The sequence below is a fragment of the Leptinotarsa decemlineata genome, unplaced genomic scaffold (assembly GCF_025532065.1).
Source record: "Leptinotarsa decemlineata unplaced genomic scaffold, Ldec_3_MD MMD2_tig00026375_RagTag_RagTag, whole genome shotgun sequence".
NCBI classification, from domain to species: Eukaryota; Metazoa; Arthropoda; class Insecta; order Coleoptera; family Chrysomelidae; genus Leptinotarsa; species Leptinotarsa decemlineata.
This window is the reverse complement of record NW_027412711.1, coordinates 2,951,943-2,976,189: the sequence shown is the minus strand read 5'-3', so window position 1 is coordinate 2,976,189 and position 24,247 is coordinate 2,951,943. Positions and strand designations below refer to the sequence as shown.

The window sequence follows — 24,247 nt, the reverse complement described above, 5'->3', positions numbered from 1 at the left end:
AACCTCTGGATAAAAGGATCTCTGTCAGTCCTTGAGAGTAGTGGAAAAGATAGAAAAATGTGCAATGGTACATCTCAAAAGAGAACGATGCGGAGACTACGAAGAGAATGTGCAACTCGTAGATGGAAGCATACTACACCATTTGGATGCCGGATAGACGTATACTCACCTTGAGGTGGAACAACGCCACTCACAAGAGGTAACCGCAGTGAATAACTTTCTGCGGCAAGTATCAGCACAAACTTTGACAGATCTGTTCATCGGAACTGCCAGGAAATAATACAGTTGCTGCAACAAATATGCTTGCCGTTCCAATCTTATTCTACTCGTTTGGAGTAGTTAAATGGACTCGGGAAGAGCTGTATCAGCTCCACGTGAAAACCTAAAGAATGATGCATAGAAGTTTGCATCCCTAATCGTCTATTCGACAGTCGTACTTTCCCCAATAACAGGGAGGCCGCGGACTTTTGAGTTTGGAGTGTCTACATGACAGCATGGTACTGGATGTTGCCTGTGAAGTCGTCAGGAGTTCAGATTCTTTCCTCTGCATGATCCGCGACCATAAGAGAGTAGAAATTGAAGCATTTTTCTTTAGGGCAGCTGCCCGATCAGCTAATGAACTAGGTTGAGTTTTCGACACTGGACCAGATGATCACAACTCTGTCACAGAGTTGGAACCCGTTTAGCAAAAGGCTCATATAAAAGTCGCAGAGATCACCTCACTTCTGCTGCAACACAAAGATAAGCCAATGCATGGGGTCTTCTTCAATAACATTGAAAACCTTAGCTTATCAAAGCGCCTGACTTTCGCATTTCTCAGGTCGAGTGGGCTGAAGTTGGAAACTGAGGGGTTCATCATGGCATATCAGGATGGTGTCTTCAACACTTTAGTCTACCATTTTGGGGAACTATTCGTTCCCCACCCTCAGGCTCATACAAGTTTATAAGCCTAATGTAGTTCTTCTCGACCACCAGAGCAATACGATATTTGTCGTGGAGTTTTCAGCTTCTAGCGAGACGAATACCGTCCGATAAGAGGTGTAAAAATGGATAAATTATCGGGATTTTCTCTTTAAACTCCGCAGACTCTATCCAGGCCACTCTGTCAAGATGATTGTTCTGATTATTATTAGAGTTCTTGGTGGAATGATGCCCTCTCCACTCTAGAATCTCAAAATGATACCAGCTTACCGTACTACGGCAGAAATTTTAGTAGGACAGATGGACAAGTCTGTCATTCTTGGCTCACTGCGCTTGCTCAGGGCACATGATTTTCGGACACAATGGTCACTCACCCCACAGTGTGGAAAGTGGTCGTTGGTTGATAATGCTGGCGCGCCTTCCCGAATGTATCGGGTCTTCGGAGAATGGGGCCTGAGCAGCGCAAACTTCGGAGGAAAAAATAATAACTATTATTATCATTATCATTTCTTTTCAGTTTTTCGCCACTCATAGTTTAGTATTAGGACTTGAAGAAATTGGAAATGTAATTTTTGTTTAAATCGTTTTCTTTATTAGTCACTCGGTATATTTGAAACTATATCCAAGTTGAATTTCGCACATAATATCTGCCACCGCTATCGCAACTCGCTAGTACTCACCGCTTACGTCATACAGTTCACAACAGCTCAACGCTTTCATTTTGCCAGTTGGATTTGTATCAGGGACTCCACAATTCAGGTAAGTGTATTTTCAACTTGGTTTCGCTATTTATAATCATACAAACTGCTGAAATATCTGATATTTCATGAATACGAAAAATCATTAACAGATGTGTGATCTTATTTTTCAGGTCGGTCATAAATTCCTCTATTTTCGTCTTCTAGGAAGTATCTATCCATTCGGGAATTTTTCTAGTGGCCAATCAGAACTCAGGTCTGTTTGAATTTGCCCACAAAACAATTATTTTGTCTAATCTGTATTGAAAGTTACGGCTGATTGAACATATTTTGTACATTAAATGAATAGGGAAACCTACAATACTAACAACGTGTTGGTCATGCCTAAGAGATGTCGCTAATGTTATCAATACAAGGTATTGATCATAATTGTGACCCAGAACTATAAATGACAGTGTAAAGAAATTATCATGATACATACTATTTAATGATGAACATATTTCGTCTTTTTGACTTCTAAATAAATATCTATCTGACATTTGACAACAGTTATATTGAAATTGATATATCCGAAAGAAAATGGTTCTTATTTATCATTTTATCTATCTTCATCATCTATTAGACTGTATACTAACTTGTTGTTTCGATACGTTTATCTTTCAAAATGATTTGTTATTAGCGTTTTCCGATATTTCTTTGAAATTTCACTAACTATGTTTCGTCAAGTTTGATGATATTGAAAAATAGATTTTACCCGCCCTAAAATCAATTGGGAGTGTCCAAAGCCTATCGCCCCAGTGGTATTGGCAAAGATAACAAAATGGCAACTGTGCTACCTATATTTTCTACCTTGAACTTCTGAATTCTTTAATCATTTCATGGAAATGTATTGAAACCTGTTACAATGCGAGGTCAGTGGTACAAGTTAAACCAATTTAGTTGACGTCACAATTTCATTATATTACGAACTTGAATAGCGGTCAGTAATCCAATCTGCCACTTTAAACATTGCTGTTACATTTTACTTTATGTAATAAATTCGGGAATATCTTTGTAGATGGTATTCGACTCATAGCATTATGTATGCTTCAAGGATAAGTACTTATGAGTTGAATTCCATTCACACAAAAGTCAACAGCAAATCAGAACATTCACTTTTTTAAGTATCTTTATAACAAGTGACGGATACAGGGAAACAAAAGGCAAAACTGATCCTCAATAATTTGTAGGGGAGTTTATTGGAGTTGAAAAGACTCATATTATTTTGATTTCATTCATTGCTTTCTACTTGAATTCAACTCCCCACTCCTTTTATAATATTTATTGAAGTATCGGGCTTTTAGTCAATTTCATTATGAAAAGATTTAAAAAAGTGTACTAAGTACAGGAGGCATGAAGTCATTTGACACTTTCGTTTATGTATAACTAATTTTATATCCATGTACCCTTCAAATACGATGGGGCAGGTTCATGATCCATGAATCTTCATATGGACACTATTCACAAGATCTTCAAAAAGTCGAAGTGTATAAGATTTTATTCAATTCTATGTATTTTCATCAGTCTTGATATCATTTACATATATTGAACACTGACATCAACGACATCACTTTCACAGTTATATTGGGGTGTAGCTAGTTGTTCCGTTTCTTGATTTTCATTTAATTCTAGATTTCATTCAGCTAGTATTCGTCGATAGTCATCTTCATGCCTGTTCATCTTGTAAAATTTTATTCTATTCATATATCTCTGTCTATTCTATACTATGAAAAATAATGCAACCTCGTTGACTTGTATTTCTTCTGCCATATTTTCATGACACTGGTTCCAACAATCCTAATACCTAGTTGTATGAAATTTTATGGGTCTTTTGTTCAATGCTTATCATATTCATCTGGATATAATTTGGGTTGTCCATAGATTGTTTGCCTCCTGTGATCCAATAGAAAATGTCCAGTGATTAGCCATATAATTGGCTCCTAACATGTCATGAATGTCACTAAGTCTGAAATGTTGTTTATGACTGATTTATTTACTCTAAATCCGCTGTGTCCGTTATTAATCCAGTTTCGACTTTTCAAAATCAGGTCAGTCTTTCTCACATTAAATTAGTTAATAAGATCAATGTGTTGAATTGTATCTTCGTACAGGTTCAGTACAGGGATTTCAAAAGCCTAAAACCATTTAGACAGGAATATTAGATGAAGCCAGACGAAGAACACTTCACATAGTGAAGTGTTCTTCGACATTATCTAGTAGATATTTCAAAAATATCACGGAAATATTGTCTGGACCCGGAATCAAATTTTGTGATTTAGAAGTGCTTCATCATATTCCTCTCTGATGATAGTTTCATCCAAAGGATCCAAAATATCAACTATCTCTGAATAATATGTAATATGCTTGTTTCTTCTTTTCAGGACTTTCATTCTGTCATCAGAATTAATTCTGGAATATTTTCAAATTTTCTTCTATACTTCTGCCATTCAAGTTGAGCTATTTGAAATGGAAATGTATTCTCTACACGATTCTTTTGAAGTCTGGTTTAGGATGAGTCATGCTTTTTTTCTGAGTCTTTTCTTTTCGGTAAGTGAGCTTCTTCTCAATCTCTTTCATTTGCATTTTCGCATACTTTGGTTGCTGTTTCGCAATCTTCATTCGACCAAGGTGCTGGATTCTTCAGTGTATTGAAGTTTGTTTTTCAGGCTTCTTCGAAACGACAGAAATAATACCCAGAGATTGATCAACGTTATCTGTGAAGCTGCAGTTTTTTAAATCTCTGCTATTCATTGAAAAAAAGTCCCCAATGTGTTGATTTAAGATTCCATTTTGGAATCTTGAACTGACAACTGTAACTGGTAACTGCGTGACTTCGACGCTATACAGGGTGTTCCTGGACTCTTTTCCTCTCGGGAATGTATAGATGGGGTCAAAATATCACCAGTACTTCATATAACTTTTTTCCTAAAAGTCTTCGTAACCAAATTACGGGCCCTCGAAGTTACAAAATGAAAAATGTTTTTCTTTGATAACTTTTCAAGTGAATATTCAAAATCATCCAAATTTTGGTAATTGACAAAACAAATAAATTTCGTTGATGAGCTTTCATGCAGGAGTCAGTTGTTTTGCTACAAAGTCAGGAACGGACTACCCCCGATGGTCCACACCCCAAAACTTTGAAATGACAGATATTTTTCAATATTTTTCAACAAAATAAGGTTACTTGGACAATTTTATGAATAAAAGAACTCGTGTGGAAAGTCGATCGGAGCAACGAGTCTTGATAAAAATGTAGTTGTACTCGACGACATCAAACCCGCTCGTCCACCTTTATTTGAAATGAATAATTATCAAAGCAGAAATAATAATGATAACGTTAATTCAACAACATTTATAACAGGAATAATACAAAGTATGCTAAAATGAAGTCGTAAACAAAAAGTACAGTACCTATATGGAAGTTTAAGTCACAATTGTGATAGCAGATATGTTTTCAAAAGAAATATCAAGTTCTGTAGATTCGTGGTGTTTTTAAACTAACAAGCTACTCTACTATGAAATATCGAATTCATTCCATATTTTGTATGTACATAATACGTGTGGAATAATCACGTTTCGTGTTGATCAGTTATCTGAATCTCATGAAACTCAACATTCGAATGTTTCAAATTCTTCTTCACAGCTAAACTGTTGAGGAGTTTCACTGATAATTATAATTTCATGGGAGAAATTCTTTAACACGAATCTAAATTTAGCTGAAAAAACGCACATCGGAAAAAATATTTACTATACTAATAAAAAGCAAACGAATGAACTACAAAAACGGCTGCACATGATCAGGTGAAAAATATCGAGGGAATAATATTTCTTTCACAGATGTTGACAAAAAAACCTTTTAGAAAGTTTTGATAAAAAATGAGAAACTGCAATGCGATTTTGTTTTGTTGAGTGGTGCGTTGTCATATGACTATCATTGTATTGTCAATATTCTATAGGATATTTTGAATTTTTTTGATATGGCCGAACAGTTTACATTCAATGAATATGCAGATATGCATGTATTTTATGGACGAGCATTTTGTAATGCTGCAGAAGCTCGTCGTCTGTATTCCGAGCATTTTCCCAATCGAACGGTACCGTCAAGAGAAACATTCGAGCGTGTCGACCGCAGCTTGAGGGAGACAGGTATGTAATAATTGATAATTAATTTGAGCACGTTGTTTTATTTCGATATTATTGTAGGTACAGTTTTGCCAAAACGAGGTGGTGAGGGCGCTCCTAGGACTGTACGTACCGTTGTATTGAAGGAAATATTTTGGAAGCCGTCGCTGATGATCCTTCAATGAGCATCAGAAATCTATCAGAACAGTTCCATACATCCAAGTCCACTATTCATAGAATAATTAGGGAACAACTGCTCCACCCATTTCACATCCAGAAGGTACATGCCATGACACCTCAAGATTTTCCAGCACGACTGGAATATGCCAATTGGTTCATGGATAGGCAAAGAGAGGATATGACTTTTATTAATCGAGTTTTATTCACTGATGAAGCAGGTTTCAGTAGAGATGGAGTTATCAACTCTCATAATCTCCATATATGGGCCGAAGAAAATCCCCATGGGATATTGCAAACCAAACACCAACGGAAATTCAACGTGAATGTTTGGGCTGGTATCATAGGAAACCATCTTATAGGACCATTCGTTCTATAGGACCGATTGAATGGAGAACGTTATTTGGAGTTCATTCAGAACGATTTGAATGGACTTTTGGAACATGTTCCATTGCAAACCCGAAGAGATATGTGGTTTATGCATGATGACGCTCCTCCTCATTTTAATTTGATTGTGCGTGACCATCTGAACCATATTTTCCACAATAGATGGATTGGTAGAGGTGGGCCATATTCATGGCCATCGCGGTCTCCGGATTTAAATCCATTGGATTTCTTTCTGTGGGGGCATCTAAAAAGCCTTGTTTACGCTACACCTATTCACACAAGAGATGCATTGTTGAATACAATAACATTACATTGTGAAGCCATACGAAACGACCCTGGAATGCTATTTCAAGTACAGAGAGGGTGTCTTCGCAGACAAAGAAAATGTATAGAGAGAGAAGGTGGTCATATCGAGCAGTTTCTGTAGCGGATTTTTCATTTCTGTTTGCTCTTGAGGCTCTTGAGTTTCGTTAGTTAAACGTGTTTGCATTATAAAAATTCATTATGAACATTTTACCTATCATTTCCATTTTCCTTAAAAACTAATATTTTCGAATAATGGTAGACATCTCAGGATAAATGTTGTTGAATTAACGTTATCATTATTATTTCTGCTTTGATAATTATTCATTTCAAATAATGGTGGACGAGCGGGTTTGATGTCGTCGAGTGAAACTACATTTTTATCAAGACTCGTTGCTCCGATCGACTTTCCACACGAGTACTTTTATTCATAAAATTGTCCAAGTAATCTTAATTTGTTGAAAAATATTGAAAAATATCTGTCATTTCAAAGTTTTGGGGTGTGGACCATCGGGGGTAGTCCATTCCTGACTTTGTAGCAAAACAACTGACTCCTGCATGAAAGCTCATCGAAGGAATTCATTTGTTTAGTCAATTACCAAAATTTGGATGATTTTGAATATTCACTTGAAAAGTTATCAAAGAAAAACATTTTTCATTTTGTAACTTCGAGGGCCCGTAACTTGGTTACGAAGACTTTTAGGAAAAAAGTTATATGAAGTACTGGTGATATTTTGACCCCATCTATACATTCCCGAGAGGAAAAGAGGAAAAGTCCAGGGACACCCTGTATAATTCAAAATGATTATGTGGTAGTTATCGTCATTATAGATATTTGAGACACTCAACTGATATTAAAATTTGAAAGATATCTATTCAATTAATAATTCGGAAACGAATTAGAGACCAGTACGTTCTTAGGTTTCACAGCCAGGAGCCGACCTCTCAGAGATAATGGGCTCATTCAGGCTAATTTAGTTATTTATTGAAAATTATATATTATAAAAGTAAATCATTTCCCAAGTGTCCCACAAAATGTTCCGGTTTATATGTCAATTAACAACTGAGCAAGAGCAAATGAAAATGTGAGACAGCCCGCGGTACATATTGACGTAACACCAGGCAAACGAGCTTCGAGCGGTGGCAACCGGGCTTGTAGTTGGAGATTATGAATCGCTGCCATCGTCGGATTTTGTTTCATTTGCTGACAGGTTTGAAAACACCACGTGTTACATATGCACGCAGTTGATACACTGCAGTAAACAACACACAACTCGCTCTCTACGGCTTCAGTACACGTATGTATTTCGCTTATCAGCCAGCACTCGCCGAATCGGCTGATGTGACATCAAGTTTGACCACGCCCCGTTTCGATGGACGCCACATTCAACTATTAATTTGTAGGGGAAGATAAAGAGTGAAAATTCAGATTTTTTGCAGATGTACTATTTGAAACATAAACTTTCAAATAATGAAATAAAAAAATTTGGTAAATGAGCCCATTGTTGTTAAGCACACTCCAGGCAAAAGTGAATAAGAAAATAGATGACAGTCTGTTATCCATTCATTCTCTATACTGGAAATTTAAAATATGTATTTTCTACAATTGATACATTATATAGAAATGTAGGAAGCCAATCAATGTTTTGATTGGCTTTCAGGTTTTGCCGTGGTCTTCTTTAGTCTCCGAACGTTTCAACTGCAACTGCGGCAGTCATATTCAGTGTCGAGGTCGAAGTACTCTTGTTGACGTGACAACAAAACTGAAAAACTGAAGCTCTCATTTCTGCTGTGTCATTCATAGTGCCGATTTTCTGCGCACTCCCACTAATGGCGGATTCGCACATACTTCCCGCGCGATTCGGATAACTTAGATTCGTTTTGGCGGTTTTTAATGCTGTATGCCAGATCACTGGTAGATATGTTCTCGCTTTCTTTCTGATGAAGTTCTATTGGTGTTTGTGTATTTTTATGGCTTTTAAATACATTTTTGTTGAATAATGATTCGACGTTGCTAGCATCTCGGTATTTTCGAACAGAAACTTATGTTCCCCGTCGGACAGTGCATGTTTAACGACCACAGACTTTTTGGTCTATCTCAATCGACAGCTCCGCTTGTGCTCGACTAGGCAGGTATTAATGCTTCTTTTCGTTTGACCGATATAGACTTCATCACAATTACATGGAATCTTGTAAACTCCCGTTGATTTGAGTGTGTCTCTGCGTTCTTTTGCTGATCTCAAATACTCCGATATTTCTTTCGTTGGTTTGAAGATGGTGTAAATTTTCTCCTTGTTAGAATTCTCCCGAAATACATAAACACTAAGATAACTTCAACAGAAAGAAAGAGAGAACATATTTACCAAAGATCTATCATACAGCATTAAAAAGCGCCAAAACAAAGCCAAGTCATCCAAATCGCGCGGGGAATATGCGCGAACCCGCCATTAGTGAAAGTGCGCGGAAAATCAGCACAATAAATAACACGACAGAAATGATAGCTTCAGTTACAGTTGACACGTCAAGAAGAATACTTCGACTATGCCACTGGAGATGACTGCCGCAGTTGCAGTTCAAACGTTTCGAGATTATAATCAAAGAAGACAACGGCAAAACCCGGAAGCCAATCAAAACAATTGAGACATTGATTCCTTACAATTCACATTCAAATACGAAAGTTTAAATTTCAATAAATATTTTACTACTTACGTGAAAAATAATATGGACAAAGGGTTGGCTTCATCTCTCGGATTTGGGTTGTAATTTTCTTTGGTTATATCCATAGCTTTAAAAAATTGTGTATAATTTATCGTCTCACTTGTAATATCCAAATATCACTTTCACACAACTTCAATCAGTCTTAACGTTATTCCTGAGCATTTTTCCTCACTGGTAAGTTAATAAAATCACTACCTTTTCACACCGAAACTGATAATCGCAGTTTGTTTATTTTAATTTTCTGTCTGAATTAACTAGCTTTAAGTTGATGCCTCTCTAGCCGCCTCTCTGGTTTACTTTGAAAGTTTCGGTTTTGAAAATCCAAAAAATAGGCTAATCTCCCTAAAGCTGAGTTTCTGGGGCGTCCAAATTTCTGGTGAATGGGTTGGCACTGATTAGTTGATAATTTTGATGGTTTAGTTTTGTGATGACCTTCTTCTGAAACAAAATAACATGTTTAAATAATTTTGTATACGAAGAATTCACATGGAAATAAATGATTACACAAATTGTTTGTATTCGTCATTGATATTATATTACTGAGTGAACAGGTTATTTGCTGAGATACAATTAGTCAGAATTTTCAACTTAACTTTCAACAGGGTTTTAAAAATGTTTAAATGAAAATAATTCATTCATTCAATATTTTAAATCCTATTATTTCTCTACGGAATGGAATATATAGTACTTAATACTATATTTATCAATTTTTTCGGTAATTTTTTTAGCTATCTGGAAAGTTGTGCATCAATAAGTAATCGAATTGCCTGTACTATAATTCCAAAAGAATAGGCAATGAATTCTCGAGAATGACTGAAATTTTTGCCTTAATCTGTCTGTTGCAGTGGCGTACGGAAATTATACTGAACAGATGAGAAAATAGGATGATATAATAAATAGAATCACAACCTTGACAACAATGTTTTCGTTTCAAAGCAATAATATTTCTGAGAGTTTAGTGCATACTATTATGGACTTGTACTTTAGTCAAATGAATTTGACACGATTGATATTTTCGTTTATGCATTCATTTCACCACCAATTTGTAATCGTAAAGAAGTGTTCTTAACTTCCCCTTCCACTTACAACCTGCATACTGAGGATACACTACAAAAACACACTTTTGTTTATTTTCCACTATATTTCTTTATTGTTGACCGGTTTCGGCTATTATACCATTTTCAAAACTAACTGATTACATTTAAATCCGAGTAATTTATACCTATATTATTCTAGCATAAATGATTTGATATACCTGATATATCTGATATACCTGATATCCGGTACCTGCGTTTCATATACCTGTAAAATCCATGAACATAACAAAGCTTTCAATATAATGTAGGTTTTGGGATCTGGACTATAGGTTCAGTAGAGGACTATTGTTTAATTCAAGTTGTTCGTTGAGGACAATAGAATTGGGATCTTTCTTTGACCTGTTTATTTCCATAGATTCCAACAGATCCATCATTTTCCCTTTTTCGCATGTATGTAGGATCTTTAAATTATCTTTATCTATTTTATGTTTCGAATTTTGAAGATGTTCGTACATTAATGATTTTTTATCCGAAATGACATGTTCGTGGTACCTTGTATCAAAATTTCTCCCGTTTGGCCTGTATATATGGCAGGGCATTCACCACATTCTATTCGGTATATACCAGATCTCTTTCCTTTCTCTAATTTAGGTTTGGCATTAAATAATATGTTTCCTAAATTTCCGTTGGATGTGTAGGATGTTTGTAAATTGAATTTTGAGAGATAATTTTTAATATTCTCGGAGATTCTACCAGCATAATTGATACTAACATATTTGTGTTCTGGTCTTGTGGAAATTGAGTATAGTTCTTTCATTATTGATTTTTGTTGATATTTCATTATTATGTTGTTAACTAGAGTGGTAGGTATTTTGTTATTACCTGCTATTTGTTTAAACTACACAAACAAGGTAACCCAGCCAGACCGGTAGTTTCATATACCAATACCCCTAATTATAAGCTGTCAAAATTCTTAAATTGCAAATTCAGGGAGATCACTAATTTCAAACCTTCTCACACTATACTAAATTCTATAGACTTGACAAACAAACTCAACAACATAAAAATTAACAACAACATTAAATTAGTATCGTTTGACATCAAGAACATGTTTCCAAATATTCCAACAGATGAATGCCTTCCCCTGATTAAAAACATATTAGATAGACATAATACTAACCCATATGTCAACAGTGAACTCTGTGAACTGTTCAACACGTGTTTAAAACAAAACTATTTTAAATTTAATAATACATTTTATATACAGAACTCAGGCCTACCAATGGGATCACCGATAAGTCCGTTACTAGCTGATATATTCCTAAACAATTTAGAGACTAATCTAATTTTGAATAACTGTCTTTCCCATAAACATATTGTGTTCTGGTTTAGATATGTAGATGACATATTAGTAGGCTTCGATGGTTCAACTAGACAAATATCTCATTACTTGAAATTCCTCAATAGTCTACACGATAAGATCAAATTCACCGTAGAGATAGAAGAGAACAATGAGATAAATTTTTTAGATCTGACAATATCCAAAAACAATGATAAACTCGACTTTAACATTCTCCGAAAAAACACATTCACAGATTGCACAATACCTTTTGACTCTTTTAACCCGATTTCACAGAAATTGTCTGCATTCAGGTCAATGATACAATACCCCTTTCTGATCAAAACCTCCGAAGTGAAATTGCAATCATTAAACAAATAGCAGTTAATAACAAAATACCTACCACTCTAGTTAACAACATAATAATGAAATATCAACAAAAATCAATAATGAAAGAACTATACTCAATTTCCACAAGACCAGAACACAAATATGTTAGTATCAATTATGCTGGTAGAATCTCCGAGAATATTAAAAATTATCTCTCAAAATTCAATTTACAAACATCCTACACATCCAACGGAAATTTAGGAAACATATTATTTAATGCCAAACCTAAATTAGAGAAAGGAAAGAGATCTGGTATATACCGAATAGAATGTGGTGAATGCCCTGCCATATATACAGGCCAAACTGGGAGAAATTTTGATACAAGGTACCACGAACATGTCATTTCGGATAAAAAATCATTAATGTACGAACATCTTCAAAATTCGAAACATAAAATAGATAAAGATAATTTAAAGATCCTACATACATGCGAAAAAGGGAAAATGATGAATCTGTTGGAATCTATGGAAATAAACAGGTCAAAGAAAGATCCCAATTCTATTGTCCTCAACGAACAACTTGAATTAAACAATAGTCCTCTCCTGAACCTGAACCTGAACCTGAACCACAAGGACAATTTCAAATTACGCACATCAGCAACTGTTTTATATGCAAATTGCTCCTTATTGGATCGTAATGCGTCGAGTGTATGACAAGTCTCGATTTCCATGTTGCCTTTCCCATTTTTCTCACGTAGGAATTAATTTCCCTACTTCGTTTTTGAAGGACATCCTTAACCTTCCACCCTTTTTACAACAAATATTTTACTTTTCTCGTCCTTTTCATTTTGAGGATTTCATTCAATTTTATTCACACTTATTTATATCGCCAATTCTGTTTCTCTCTGAAAAATATGTAATTTTACTATTTGGTATCATTCACAGATATCAGCCAGGTTTTTGCGAATAGGTAACTGTTCTTAGAATAACCTTGTCACATGCTCACATCGTTAAACACCTTATGAAGATACACCGTATTCATGAGATCATAAAGCCGCCCGTATAGAATAATAATAATAAGTGAAGTGATTCAGTACAACGCTTTAGTATAATCATCCTCCTCATAAGGCATAGGTGTGTGTCTACAAGAAACCGGGACAACATGGTGGAAAACGTGATGAGAATAGTAATTATGTCTACTTTTGATTGAATCTGAATTAAATACATGTTTGCAGTTTGTTGATGGAAAACGTTAGCATATTAGATAGATGAGACAACCCAAAAGAAAAAGTGAAGATTTTTTTCTGCTCATTTCACCGACTTGTTTAATACTCTCCTTCAAAACGTTTAATACCGTTACATCGCTGTGCTCATGGTTGGATAAAAAAACCGCAACCTTCATTAAAACTAAAGGCAGTGGCTTGTAGTTTGATAGTGAATTGAAAAAAGTCATTGAATATGAGTTATTGATTGAATATGCGATATTAATTATACTGAGTCGTGGTATATACTGATCGATAGGAAGTTTTGTACTTTATATGTTTTGTTCTGTATCAATAAAACTGTTTTTCATTTACTTTTTTTCTTTCTTCTGAAGTTTTTACAATTTTTATCTACAACAACGTTTGCCTAAATAGTCCATTCCAGAATTCATGAAGGGTCTCAGACCTGGGGTTTATTTTACTTCTGGTAATTGTTCCATTAGTGACGGTTGAGGATCTACTGAGCCAGTTTTACATCTCTGGAATAATTTGGTTATAGATTTCTCTGCAGCACGTCCATCTGAAATCCACTACTTTCTTCAAACTTCATTGAATACCGTTTATACAGGGTGTCCCTGGACTTCCTCTTTTCCTCTCGAGAATGTATAGATGGGGTCAAAATATCACCAGTACTTCATATAACTTTTTTTCCTAAAATCCTTCGTTACCAAGTAACGGGCCCTCGAAGTTACAAAATGAAAAATGTTTTTCTTTGATAACTTTTCAAGTGAATATTCAAAATCATCCAAATTTTGGTAATTGACTAAAGAAATGAATTCCTTCGATGAGCTTTCATGCAGGAGTCAGTTGTTTTGCTACAAAGTCAGGAACGGACTACCCCCGATGGTCCACACCCCAAAACTTTGAAATGATAGATATTTTTCAATATTTTTCAACAAATTAAGGTTACTTGGACAATTTTATGAATAAAAGTACTCGTGTGGAAAGTCGATCGGAGCAACGAGTCTTGATAAAAATGTAGTTTCACTCGACGACATCAAACCCGCTCGTCCACCATTATTTGAAATGAATAATTATCAAAGCAGAAATAATAATGATAACGTTAATTCAACAACATTTATCCTGAGATGTCTACCATTATTCGAAAATATTAGTTTTTAAGGAAAATGGAAATGATAGGTAAAATGTTCATAACGAATTTTTATAATGCAAACACGTTTAACTAACGAAACTCAAGAGCCTCAAGAGCAAACAGAAATGAAAAATCCGCTACAGAAACTGCTCGATATGACCACCTTCTCTCTCTATACATTTTCTTAGTCTGCGAAGACACCCTCTCTGTACTTGAAATAGCATTCCAGAGTCGTTTCGTATGGCTTCACAATGTAATGTTATTCTATTCAATAATGCATCTCTTGTGTGAATAGGTGTAGCGTAAACAAGGCTTTTTAGATGCCCCCACAGAAAGAAATCCAATGGATTTAAATCCGGAGACCGCGATGGCCATGAATATGGCCCACCTCTACCAATCCATCTATTGTGGAAAATATGGTTCAGATGGTCACGCACAATCAAACTAAAATGAGGAGGAGCGCCATCATGCATAAACCACATATCTCTTCGGGTTTGCAATGGAACATGTTCCAAAAGTCCACTCAAATCGTTCTGAATGAACTCCAAATAACGTTCTCCGTTCAATCGGTCCTGTAGAACGAATGGTCCTATAAGATGGTTTCCTATGATACCAGCCCAAACATTCACGTTGAATTTCCGTTGGTGTTTGGTTTGCAATATCCCATGGGGATTTTCTTCGGCCCATATATGGAGATTATGAGAGTTGATAACTCCATCTCTACTGAAACCTGGTTCATCAGTGAATAAAACTCGATTAATAAAAGTCATATCCTCTCTTTGCCTATCCATGAACCAATTGGCATACTCCAGTCGTGCTGGAAAATCTTGAGGTGTCATGGCATGTACCTTCTGGATGTGAAATGGGTGGAGCAGTTGTTCCCTAATTATTCTATGAATAGTGGACTTGGATGTATGGAACTGTTCTGATAGATTTCTGATGCTCATTGAAGGATCATCAGCGACGGCTTCCAAAATATTTTCCTCCAATACAACGGTACGTACAGTCCTAGGAGCGCCCTCACCACCTCGTTTTGGCAAAACTGTACCTGAAATAATATCGAAATAAAACAACGTGCTCAAATTAATTATCAATTATTACATACCTGTCTCCCTCAAGCTGTTTCTCTTGACGGTACCGTTCGATTGGGAAAATGCTCGGAATACAGACGACGAGCTTCTGCAGCATTACAAAATGGTCGTCCATAAAATACATGCATATCTGCATATTCATTGAATGTAAACTGTTCGGCCATATCAAAAAAATTCAAAATATCCTATAGAATATTGACAATACAATGATAGTCATATGACAACGCACCACTCAACAAAACAAAATCGCATTCCAGTTTCTCATTTTTTATCAAAACTTTCTAAAAGGTTTTTTTGTCAACATCTGTGAAAGAAATGGAACATAATTATTCCCTGGATATTTTTCACCTGATCATGTGCAGCCGTTTTTGTAGTTCATTCGTTTGCTTTTTATTAGTATAGTAAATATTTGTTCCGATGTGCGTTTTTTCGGCTAAATTTAGATTCGTGTTAAAGAATTTCTCCCCTAAAATTATAATTATCAGTGAAACTCCTCAACAGTTTAGCTGTGAAGAAGAATTTGAAACATTCGAATGTTGAGTTTCATGAGATTCAGATAACTGATCAACACGAAACGTGATTATTCCACACGTATTATGTACATACAAAATATGGAATGAATTCGATATTTCATAGTAGAGTAGCTTGTTAGTTTAAAAACACCACGAATCTACAGAACTTGATATTTCTTTTGAAAAAATATCTGCTATCACAATTGTGAGTTAAACTTCCATATAGGTACTGTACTTTTTGTTTACGACTTCATTTTAGCATACTTTGTATTATTCCTGTTATAAATGTTATTGAATTAACGTTATCATTATTATTTCTGCTTTGATAATTATTCATTTCAAATAATGGTGGACGAGCGGGTTTGATGTCGTCGAGTAGAACTACATTTTTATCAAGATTCGTTGCTCCGATCGACTTTCCACACGAGTACTTTTATTCATAAAATTGTCCAAGTAACCTTATTTTGTTGAAAAATATTGAAAAATATCTGTCATTTCAAAGTTTTGGGGTGTGGACCATCGGGGGTAGTCCGTTCCTGACTTTGTAGCAAAACAACTGACTCTTACATGAAAGCTCATCGACGGAATTCATTTGTTTAGTCAATTACCAAAATTTGGATGATTTTGAATATTCACTTGAAAAGTTATCGAAGAAAAACATTTTTCATTTTGTAACTTCGAGGGCCCGTAACTTGGTTACGAAGACTTTTAGGAAAAAAAAGTTATATGAAGTACTGCTGATATTTTGACCCCATCTATACATTCCCGAGAGGAAAAGAGGAAGTCCAGGGACACCATGTATACCCTGATGTTTGAATTTTTCGGGGTAATGCTGCGAAAGTATATGAGTATAGAGGTTTTTGGGACTTGTTTGCAGTGACAAAAAACTTGCTAAATCAGTTCTCTCAGCACAAAAAATTTACCATTTGTTCAATTCAAAATACACCGTGCACTCTCTTTAGGAAAGCCTTCTGCTTGCGGCAGCTTGATGCAGTGATCTACCGCTCCTTTCAACTCCTCAACTTTCAGGAACTGATGAAATTCTTGGAATATTTCCTTCAACTCTTTCACAAATCTAAGAATCCACGCAGGATTCCTGATGAGGTGAAGCCATTTCGAAAACTTCCTATAGTCCGGTGAAGGCTTCATATAAATTTTTCCTACGAACTGTAATTTCTAGGTCGTTTTCTGTTTTCTCATTTTTCTATTTACAATTCCTACAGGCCAACTTTCATCAGTTTCACTTAAAAATTCAGATCTAAAAGTCCATTGTTTTGTAAAGACTGCAAATCAACAGGCGACCCTCTACCGTATGTGACCCATATTTCGAATAACACAATCGAGAAACATGGAGAGTCAAGAGCTTTGTGTGACCCTGTGTGGCATGAGGGTTTACTGGCCAAACTTCGATGCCATGGCTTATCGTATCATTTCTGTGTATAGCTCTACAGCTTCCTGAAAGAACGTTCCCTGCAAGTGGCCGTCGCTGGTTATCTCTCGAATACTTTTAGCATCAACTCTGGTGTTCCCCAAAGATCCATATTGTCTCCAATCCTCTTTTTATTGTATAACAACCAACGGCTCATTGGAAAAACCGAGAATCAAATATATTGCTTTGCTGACGACAGTACACTTGTTTCCATTCTATTTCCATTCCATTTTGATTCCAGGACATCTGCGGTGGATAGATATCTTCACCGGCAGCAGGATATTGCATATCTTAATGAGGATCCACAAGTAATTGCCAATTAGGGTGAAAGTAACCAGGTTCAATTCAATTCCACAAAAACCGAGGCATCGTTTTTCTCCAAAAAGATAAATGTCTCCGAACCGGATACAATAATGTCATGTCCGACAATTCAACATTCTGCTTCAATAAGTTTGGGGGAGGGGGGTTAAAATGGACACCAATATGTCTTGTCCTAAGTCTTTCGTTTTAAACTGACTTGACAACAACTGTCAGGAATATACCTGTATGCGCTTGTTTCTTTTCTGAATATATCGTATTCTAACCCTCCATCTTTGCTCCTCATTACCAAAACGTCAAGAAATGGTAGTTGTTCCTTATTTTCTACTTCATACGTGAATTTTATTGATGGACATCTATTATTTAAAAAGGAAACAAAGTCCTCGATATTCAATTTTTTGGTATCGAATACCGCGAAAATATCATCCACATACCTTAGTCAAATCCTAGGAAAATACTTTGACTTTTCCTTAGTTTCCATTTCAAATCTGCTCATGAACAGGTCTGTAAGGTAGGGGGACAGGGGATTTCCCATGGCCGTTCCTTCCCTGTCCCCCTACCTGGCAGACCTGTTCATGAGCAGATTCGAAATGGAAACTAAAGAAAAGTCAAAGAATTTTCCAAGGATATGGCTAAGGTATGTGGATGATATTTTCGCGGTATTCGATACCAAAAAATCGAATATCGAGGACTTTGTTTCCTTTTTAAATAATAGATGTCCATCAATAAAATTCACGTATGAAGTAGAAAATAAGGGACAACTACCATTTCTTGACGTTTTGGTAATGAGTAGCAAAGATGGAGGGTCAGAATACGATATATTTAGAAAAGAAACAAGCACGTACAGGTATATTCCTGACAGTTCACATCACTGTGGACAGCACAATCGTACTGGGTTGAATTTTTTGGTGCATCGTCTTTTGACTTTCCCTATAACACATGATAGGTTCACAAAAGAAAAACGTACAATACAGGAAATAGCAGCCACTAACGGTTTCCCGAGGGGTATTGTAGATGATATAATTAGGAAAAAGAAGTTTAGGTTAAGAATGAACGAAATCTCGACTTTCAGAAAGGACAAAAACCAAGATAAATACATCTCAGTTCCATACCACCAATATACGAAGAACTTTGGAAAGATTTTCAAGGAACTAGGTATGAAGGTGGTTTTTAAAACAAGTCATATACTGCAGAACCTTTTGGGAAGTCCAAATGACAAAGTCGAGAATTCGGAAAAGTCTGGAATTTACGAAATGTAAGGACTGCGATGCAAACTATTATGGACAGACAAAAAGATCTATTAAAGTGAGATATAAGGAACACATAGCACACTTAAAATATGGAAGACCTGAAAAATCAGCAGTCGCCCATCATATTTTGCAACAAAACCATTCCATAGACTTCAGTTCATTAAGATTAGTTAGACAAGTTAATAACAACAGGCAACTAGATGAGAGTGTGGAAATAAGTAAACATAATAATATTATGAATAACGACAACGGACCAATACCAAATAGCATACTATATAGCTTGTTGAAATAATATTGTTGGGTTTACTGATTACTACAAAAAGACACATTGTAAATATATTTAGATAGACAATATTGTGAAACTAATTTTATATAGCTGAAAATTGTTCTATATATAGCTGTAACATTTAAACATACATAAGGACATATTGTAAATAATAGAAAGACCAATTGTAAAATTAATTCAGGGAGGTACACTTGTATGGGTGGTATTACTGATTACCTACTTGTATGATGTACCTGATTAGTACAAGTAGCTTTGGTTTTGAGTAGTTATTAGTTTTATCTTCCTCTTGAAGATGATCACTTGGTGATCGAACCACGTGTCGAGGTGTAAAAATAACGATTTGGTGTTGGGAAAAAACTCCAGTAATATTAATTACTACATCAAAGGTCCAAACAGTATATCACAAGTACATACCTATCTGGTCGCCCTCTTTGCCTCATACGCTCCTTTTGTTTTCAGCTACTGTAACTACACTTTCATCACTAGAGAAGGAGATCTCTTCCTTCATCAGGAATATAGGTTTCATCCCCATCATAATACTCCTCACTGTCAGTGTCAGTGTAATCTGATATACCTCGCCCCCCGGAATCTGGATGCACTTCAGAGGAGTCAATCTGTGATTGTAATTTTTTGATGTGAACTGGACTTTCTACCTCGGTAAGTTTTTCAATAATGATGACATCACGGCTGGTTGTGATTACTTTTGTTCAACCTTTTACATCCTCTGGATAGCCTACTAGTAAGATATTTAGCCTACTAGTAAGCCCTTCTCAGCTTTCTTATCTCATTTTAGTCTATTTTTTAGAATATGCATCACTACTATGCTTCCGAAGACCCTCATACGGCTTATATTTGGTTTTCCCGATATCCACATGGAGTTTTCTTGTTTGGAGCTGTAAGCTTGAAAATGTCCGTATACAGAAATTTTCAAACCTATACAATAAACTTTATTGTATAAGTTTGCAAATAGGATGAAACTACAGTAACGTTAGTTACAAATAAAAGTGGTAAAAAACATAGAAAGTTTCATTTCTTTTTTCTTCAATACCAAATCATTAGTTCTGCCCACACCACAGAAACTGTTACCGAAAACTCAATTCCGGATCTGAGTTTTAACATGGAAGAACTTCAAAAAGCAATGAAAGATAACAAGTCGATTATGAACCAGGAAAGCTCTCCATGAAGCCACCCCAGTTCGACGGTAAAACTCGTTAGGCAAATTACCGCCGCCGTCAATTCGAAGCTGCGGCCAGAGCGAATGTATGGAATGCAGGAAAAAGGCGGTAGCATTAACCCTGTCGTTGCGTGGAGAAGAAACGAATATTTTGCATATCCTCACGGCCCACGAACAGGAAGACTATGATCAACTTATAAAGCATCTTGAGCTATGGTGTGGGCAGGCCACCTAGAGCACATCTACCATTCACCGCTGCCAAAAATCAGGAGAATCTCTACAGGAATTTGAAGCCGACATTGCTCGATTTGTTAGTCTGGAAAATGTATTGGAGCGGTTAGCAGTCCAGGCATTCTAGGACAAACTTCGGTACCAAGAAACGAGGCAGGCCTTGACACTAGCTCATCTCTAACATCTCGTGGATGCACTGCCAAGCGCCCTGGAGTTTGAGACTGTAAAACAATCCTACAAGAGCAAGGGCAAAGTTCGAAATATCGAGGAAGATTGGCAGATGCCCGCTGATATTGAGACCACCATTAGAAAGGTAATGAAAGAAGCGCTGCCTGAGAGAAAAACAAATAAAATGCTGGAACTGTGGAAAAATTGGGCATGTGCGAAGAAAATGTCTAGCATCAACACCAAATAATCAACACCATATCAGAAAAACTAGGGGGAGTCGATGAGAAGGGGCAATCGTCGGCCTATAGTCAGCAAGCCCCCGTAAAAAACGCATATGTTGCCGTTCTCTAACCTAAGACAAAGGTGTTTTTGTAGACAACCTCATCATTAACGAGCTTTGCATCATGCTGCTAGCTACAGGTGCGACAAGAACCATTCTTGAGCCAACCTTTGCCAAAACACCGGCAAGAGTTGAACCTTCAAGTTGTCAGTTACGCACTGCAACAGGGGTAGGTAGGTAGGTAGGTCTAAAGTGAGTGGGTCTATTCGACCCTCCACCGCAACCCTATAAGGATTTATTGTGGCTCACACCTATCCACACTCGGCCAATTAAACGCAGCTTCTTAACGAAGCCGATTAGTTTGTATGGTGAGTGGTCTTTCAAGTCAGATGGTGAGAGTACGGATCTGCCGAACTCAAAGAACTTGATTCGATCCGGCACACACTGTCTTCCGATAGTCCAAGTCTCTGCATATGATAATTCAAATGACATTGACCTGTAAGAAGGCCTGTTAGACATCGTAGTTCATTCCTACTGTAGTCCAACAACTGTTTGGAATCAAGCTTCGAAGGGTGAATAAACGCCTTGGAGTGAGCCAATCCTGGAAGATTCTGTCAGAAGTCCATAACTCTTCTTGCCATCCAGGTATTGAGTGTTTGTTTGGCAAAGCCCAAAGCGATGCCAATGGCAGGTTCTGGTCCAATGAAGCCGCTTGCAGTACCCTCCTTTGCGAGAGACTCAGCAGATTCATTGCCTTTCAGGCCAGTTTGACCAGGAATCCAGATCAGAGACAATCTGTTTAATCTTCTTATCGAGGAGAGTCTTTTTTGGCAGTTTGCTATCAATTTAGACGTTGCTCGGTGGGAGCCAAGAGCTTCCAACGCCGCTTGACTGTCCGAGAATATTTTTATTGACTTGTGAGTGAGGTTGGATTTATCCAATCTCTCCGCACAGAATTCAATAGCGTAAATTTCCGCTTGAAATACAGTCGCATAAGTTCCTAGACAGATAGATAACTCTGTCCTGGGTCTGCGACTGAAAACACCCGCACCAGAACCGGAAGATGTTTTTGATCCATCTGTGAACCAACAACTATCCGCTCTTAATATTTCCTTCTTCCGTAGGATCCAGTCCTCTCTACTCGAGAATAGTTCTTTATAAGGCAGTTCGTAGTTGACAGTTGGAGGCATGAAGTCAGAGGTCATTTCCAGAATGTTATGACTTCCAATGTCAACCAACAGTTTGTTGCACTCTGCATTGAATTGATTTGTGCAATTAGCAATATGCACAAGTTTGTATGCAGTCCATCTAGCCTCTCTTTCCAGAAAAATGTGGAGAGGAGGTAGATCTACAAGGATCTCCATGGATCTCCATGTAGTACTGATAGCCAGACAAGCCTGTCTCTGTAAGCCAGGGAGCTTCGCTTGGGCCGTTTTCTGTAAAGCTTTCGGCCACCAAGCAATTGCACCATACGTGATCATTGGTCTGACAATCATCACATAAATCCGATGGATTTGTTTGGGACCTAAACCCCAAGTTTTACTACAAATCCTTCGACATGTTTGTGTAAAACTTTTTCCAAGTGAGCGTTCCAGGTGAGTCTTTTATCAAGGATAATGCCAAGATATTCCACTTCCGTTCCAGATGGAATGACCACACCATTGAGGGAAAGTGGCGTTAAATCGTCTAATATCCTTCTTTTGGTGAAGGGGATTAACACAGTTTTGCTGGGGTTGACTGCTACGTAAAGCACCAACTGTGAACAACGTCCAACGAGCTTTGGAGGATATTACAAGCTACCCTTCCCGACGTGGACCTTGCCAGGATGACAAGGTCATCTGCATAAGCTTGCAGATCAACTTTTCTTCTGTCGAGGGCATCAAGCAGACTATTCACCAGGAGCGACCACAGAAGGGGAGTACCCTACCTTGGTGAGCCTGAACCTGATAGCCTCGCCTTGAAGAGTCGTAGTTGCAATTCTGTTCACTAGCATGGCATAGATACAGCCAGTTTATGGTCGATTCTATACCCTTTTTAGCCAGAGACAATTCTATAGATTTAGGTAGTGCATTGTCAAATGCTCCTTCAATATCAAGAAATACAGCAACCGTAATCTCCTTGTTGTCAAGGGTTTGGGAGATTTTCTCAACGACGTTGTTTGATTCTGAATCTGTCGATTTGCTGGTTTGATGAGCATACTGGTGATTATTCAGTGAGAATGCATATAATGCTACCCCCTGATATGTCCGTCCAGTATCCTCTCAAGTCCTTGCAGCAGGAAGGATGTAAGCTGATTGGTCGTACCGATTTGGGGTGTGGGTCTCTCCGGCCCACTTTAGGTATACAGGGTGTTTCAGAATTCGACGGACAAACTTATACCACGTCATTCCTCTTGCAAAATGATGAAAAATGAGGTAGGACATGTGTGTCCGGAAATGAGCCGTTTCAGAAATACAGGGCGTTGAAGTTGCAAAATAAAAAGACCCTTTTCGTCGTAGCTCCCGGACTAAAAGGAATAAATTAATGAAACTCAGCAAATCGATTACGAGCTAGAATGTGCTTCCTCCAGTGGTATGTTTGCTTCAGTATCAGTAGCCAGTGGCGTTCCAGCGGGGTAATAGCTTATATTTCCCCCCTTATTTTTTACGCCACTGACTTTATATCCACAACCGTCTTTTTTTTGAATTCCTTGATCAATTTTACGTAAAAACCAAATCAACATTCACTATGAAAAAACCAGTAGTTTTCGAGAAAAATTGAGTTGAACTGATACGTGCATTCTTATATGGGAATAATCGATTAAAATAATCGAAATTCCAAAACCAAAATTATTTGAACTCTTCTATGATTTTACCATTAATTTAGCGCTTGCAAGTGATGGTAATTATTGTGGGTTTTCTATCATCGTACCAATTTTTGTTATGTTTAGCATATTGTAATGACAAATCATAACTCTTGAGGCTTATTTTCGTGCTTGTCAATAGATTTCATTGTTGGAATGTTTTCATTGTTCTCAGATCTTCGAGTGACTTTGTGATCTGAAAAAAAGTGACCCCAAATAAAATTTGCGATCATTCGGAATC

At 36.9% G+C, this 24,247-nt stretch overlaps 1 protein-coding gene and 1 long non-coding RNA gene across 3 annotated transcripts in view; one reads left to right on the top strand and one right to left on the bottom strand.

Moving 5' to 3' along the window:
• Positions 1-24,247, bottom strand: part of LOC111511378 (ATP-binding cassette sub-family C member 4) — a 197,209-nt gene that overhangs the window by 134,747 nt on the left and 38,215 nt on the right. The window contains exon 2 of one of the 2 annotated variants that reach the window (XM_074185489.1): positions 9,357-9,803. In XM_074185489.1, coding sequence (XP_074041590.1) covers positions 9,357-9,430 — 74 coding nt within the window. In that variant the 5' untranslated portion in view covers positions 9,431-9,803. The remainder of the gene's footprint in view (positions 1-9,356; positions 9,804-24,247) is intronic. The other variant, XM_074185490.1, reaches the window with a different exon arrangement.
• Positions 1,603-20,338, top strand: LOC111515107 (uncharacterized). Its single transcript, XR_002723477.2, has 3 exons — positions 1,603-1,680; positions 19,771-19,968; positions 20,117-20,338. It is a non-coding gene; the product is annotated as an uncharacterized lncRNA (long non-coding RNA).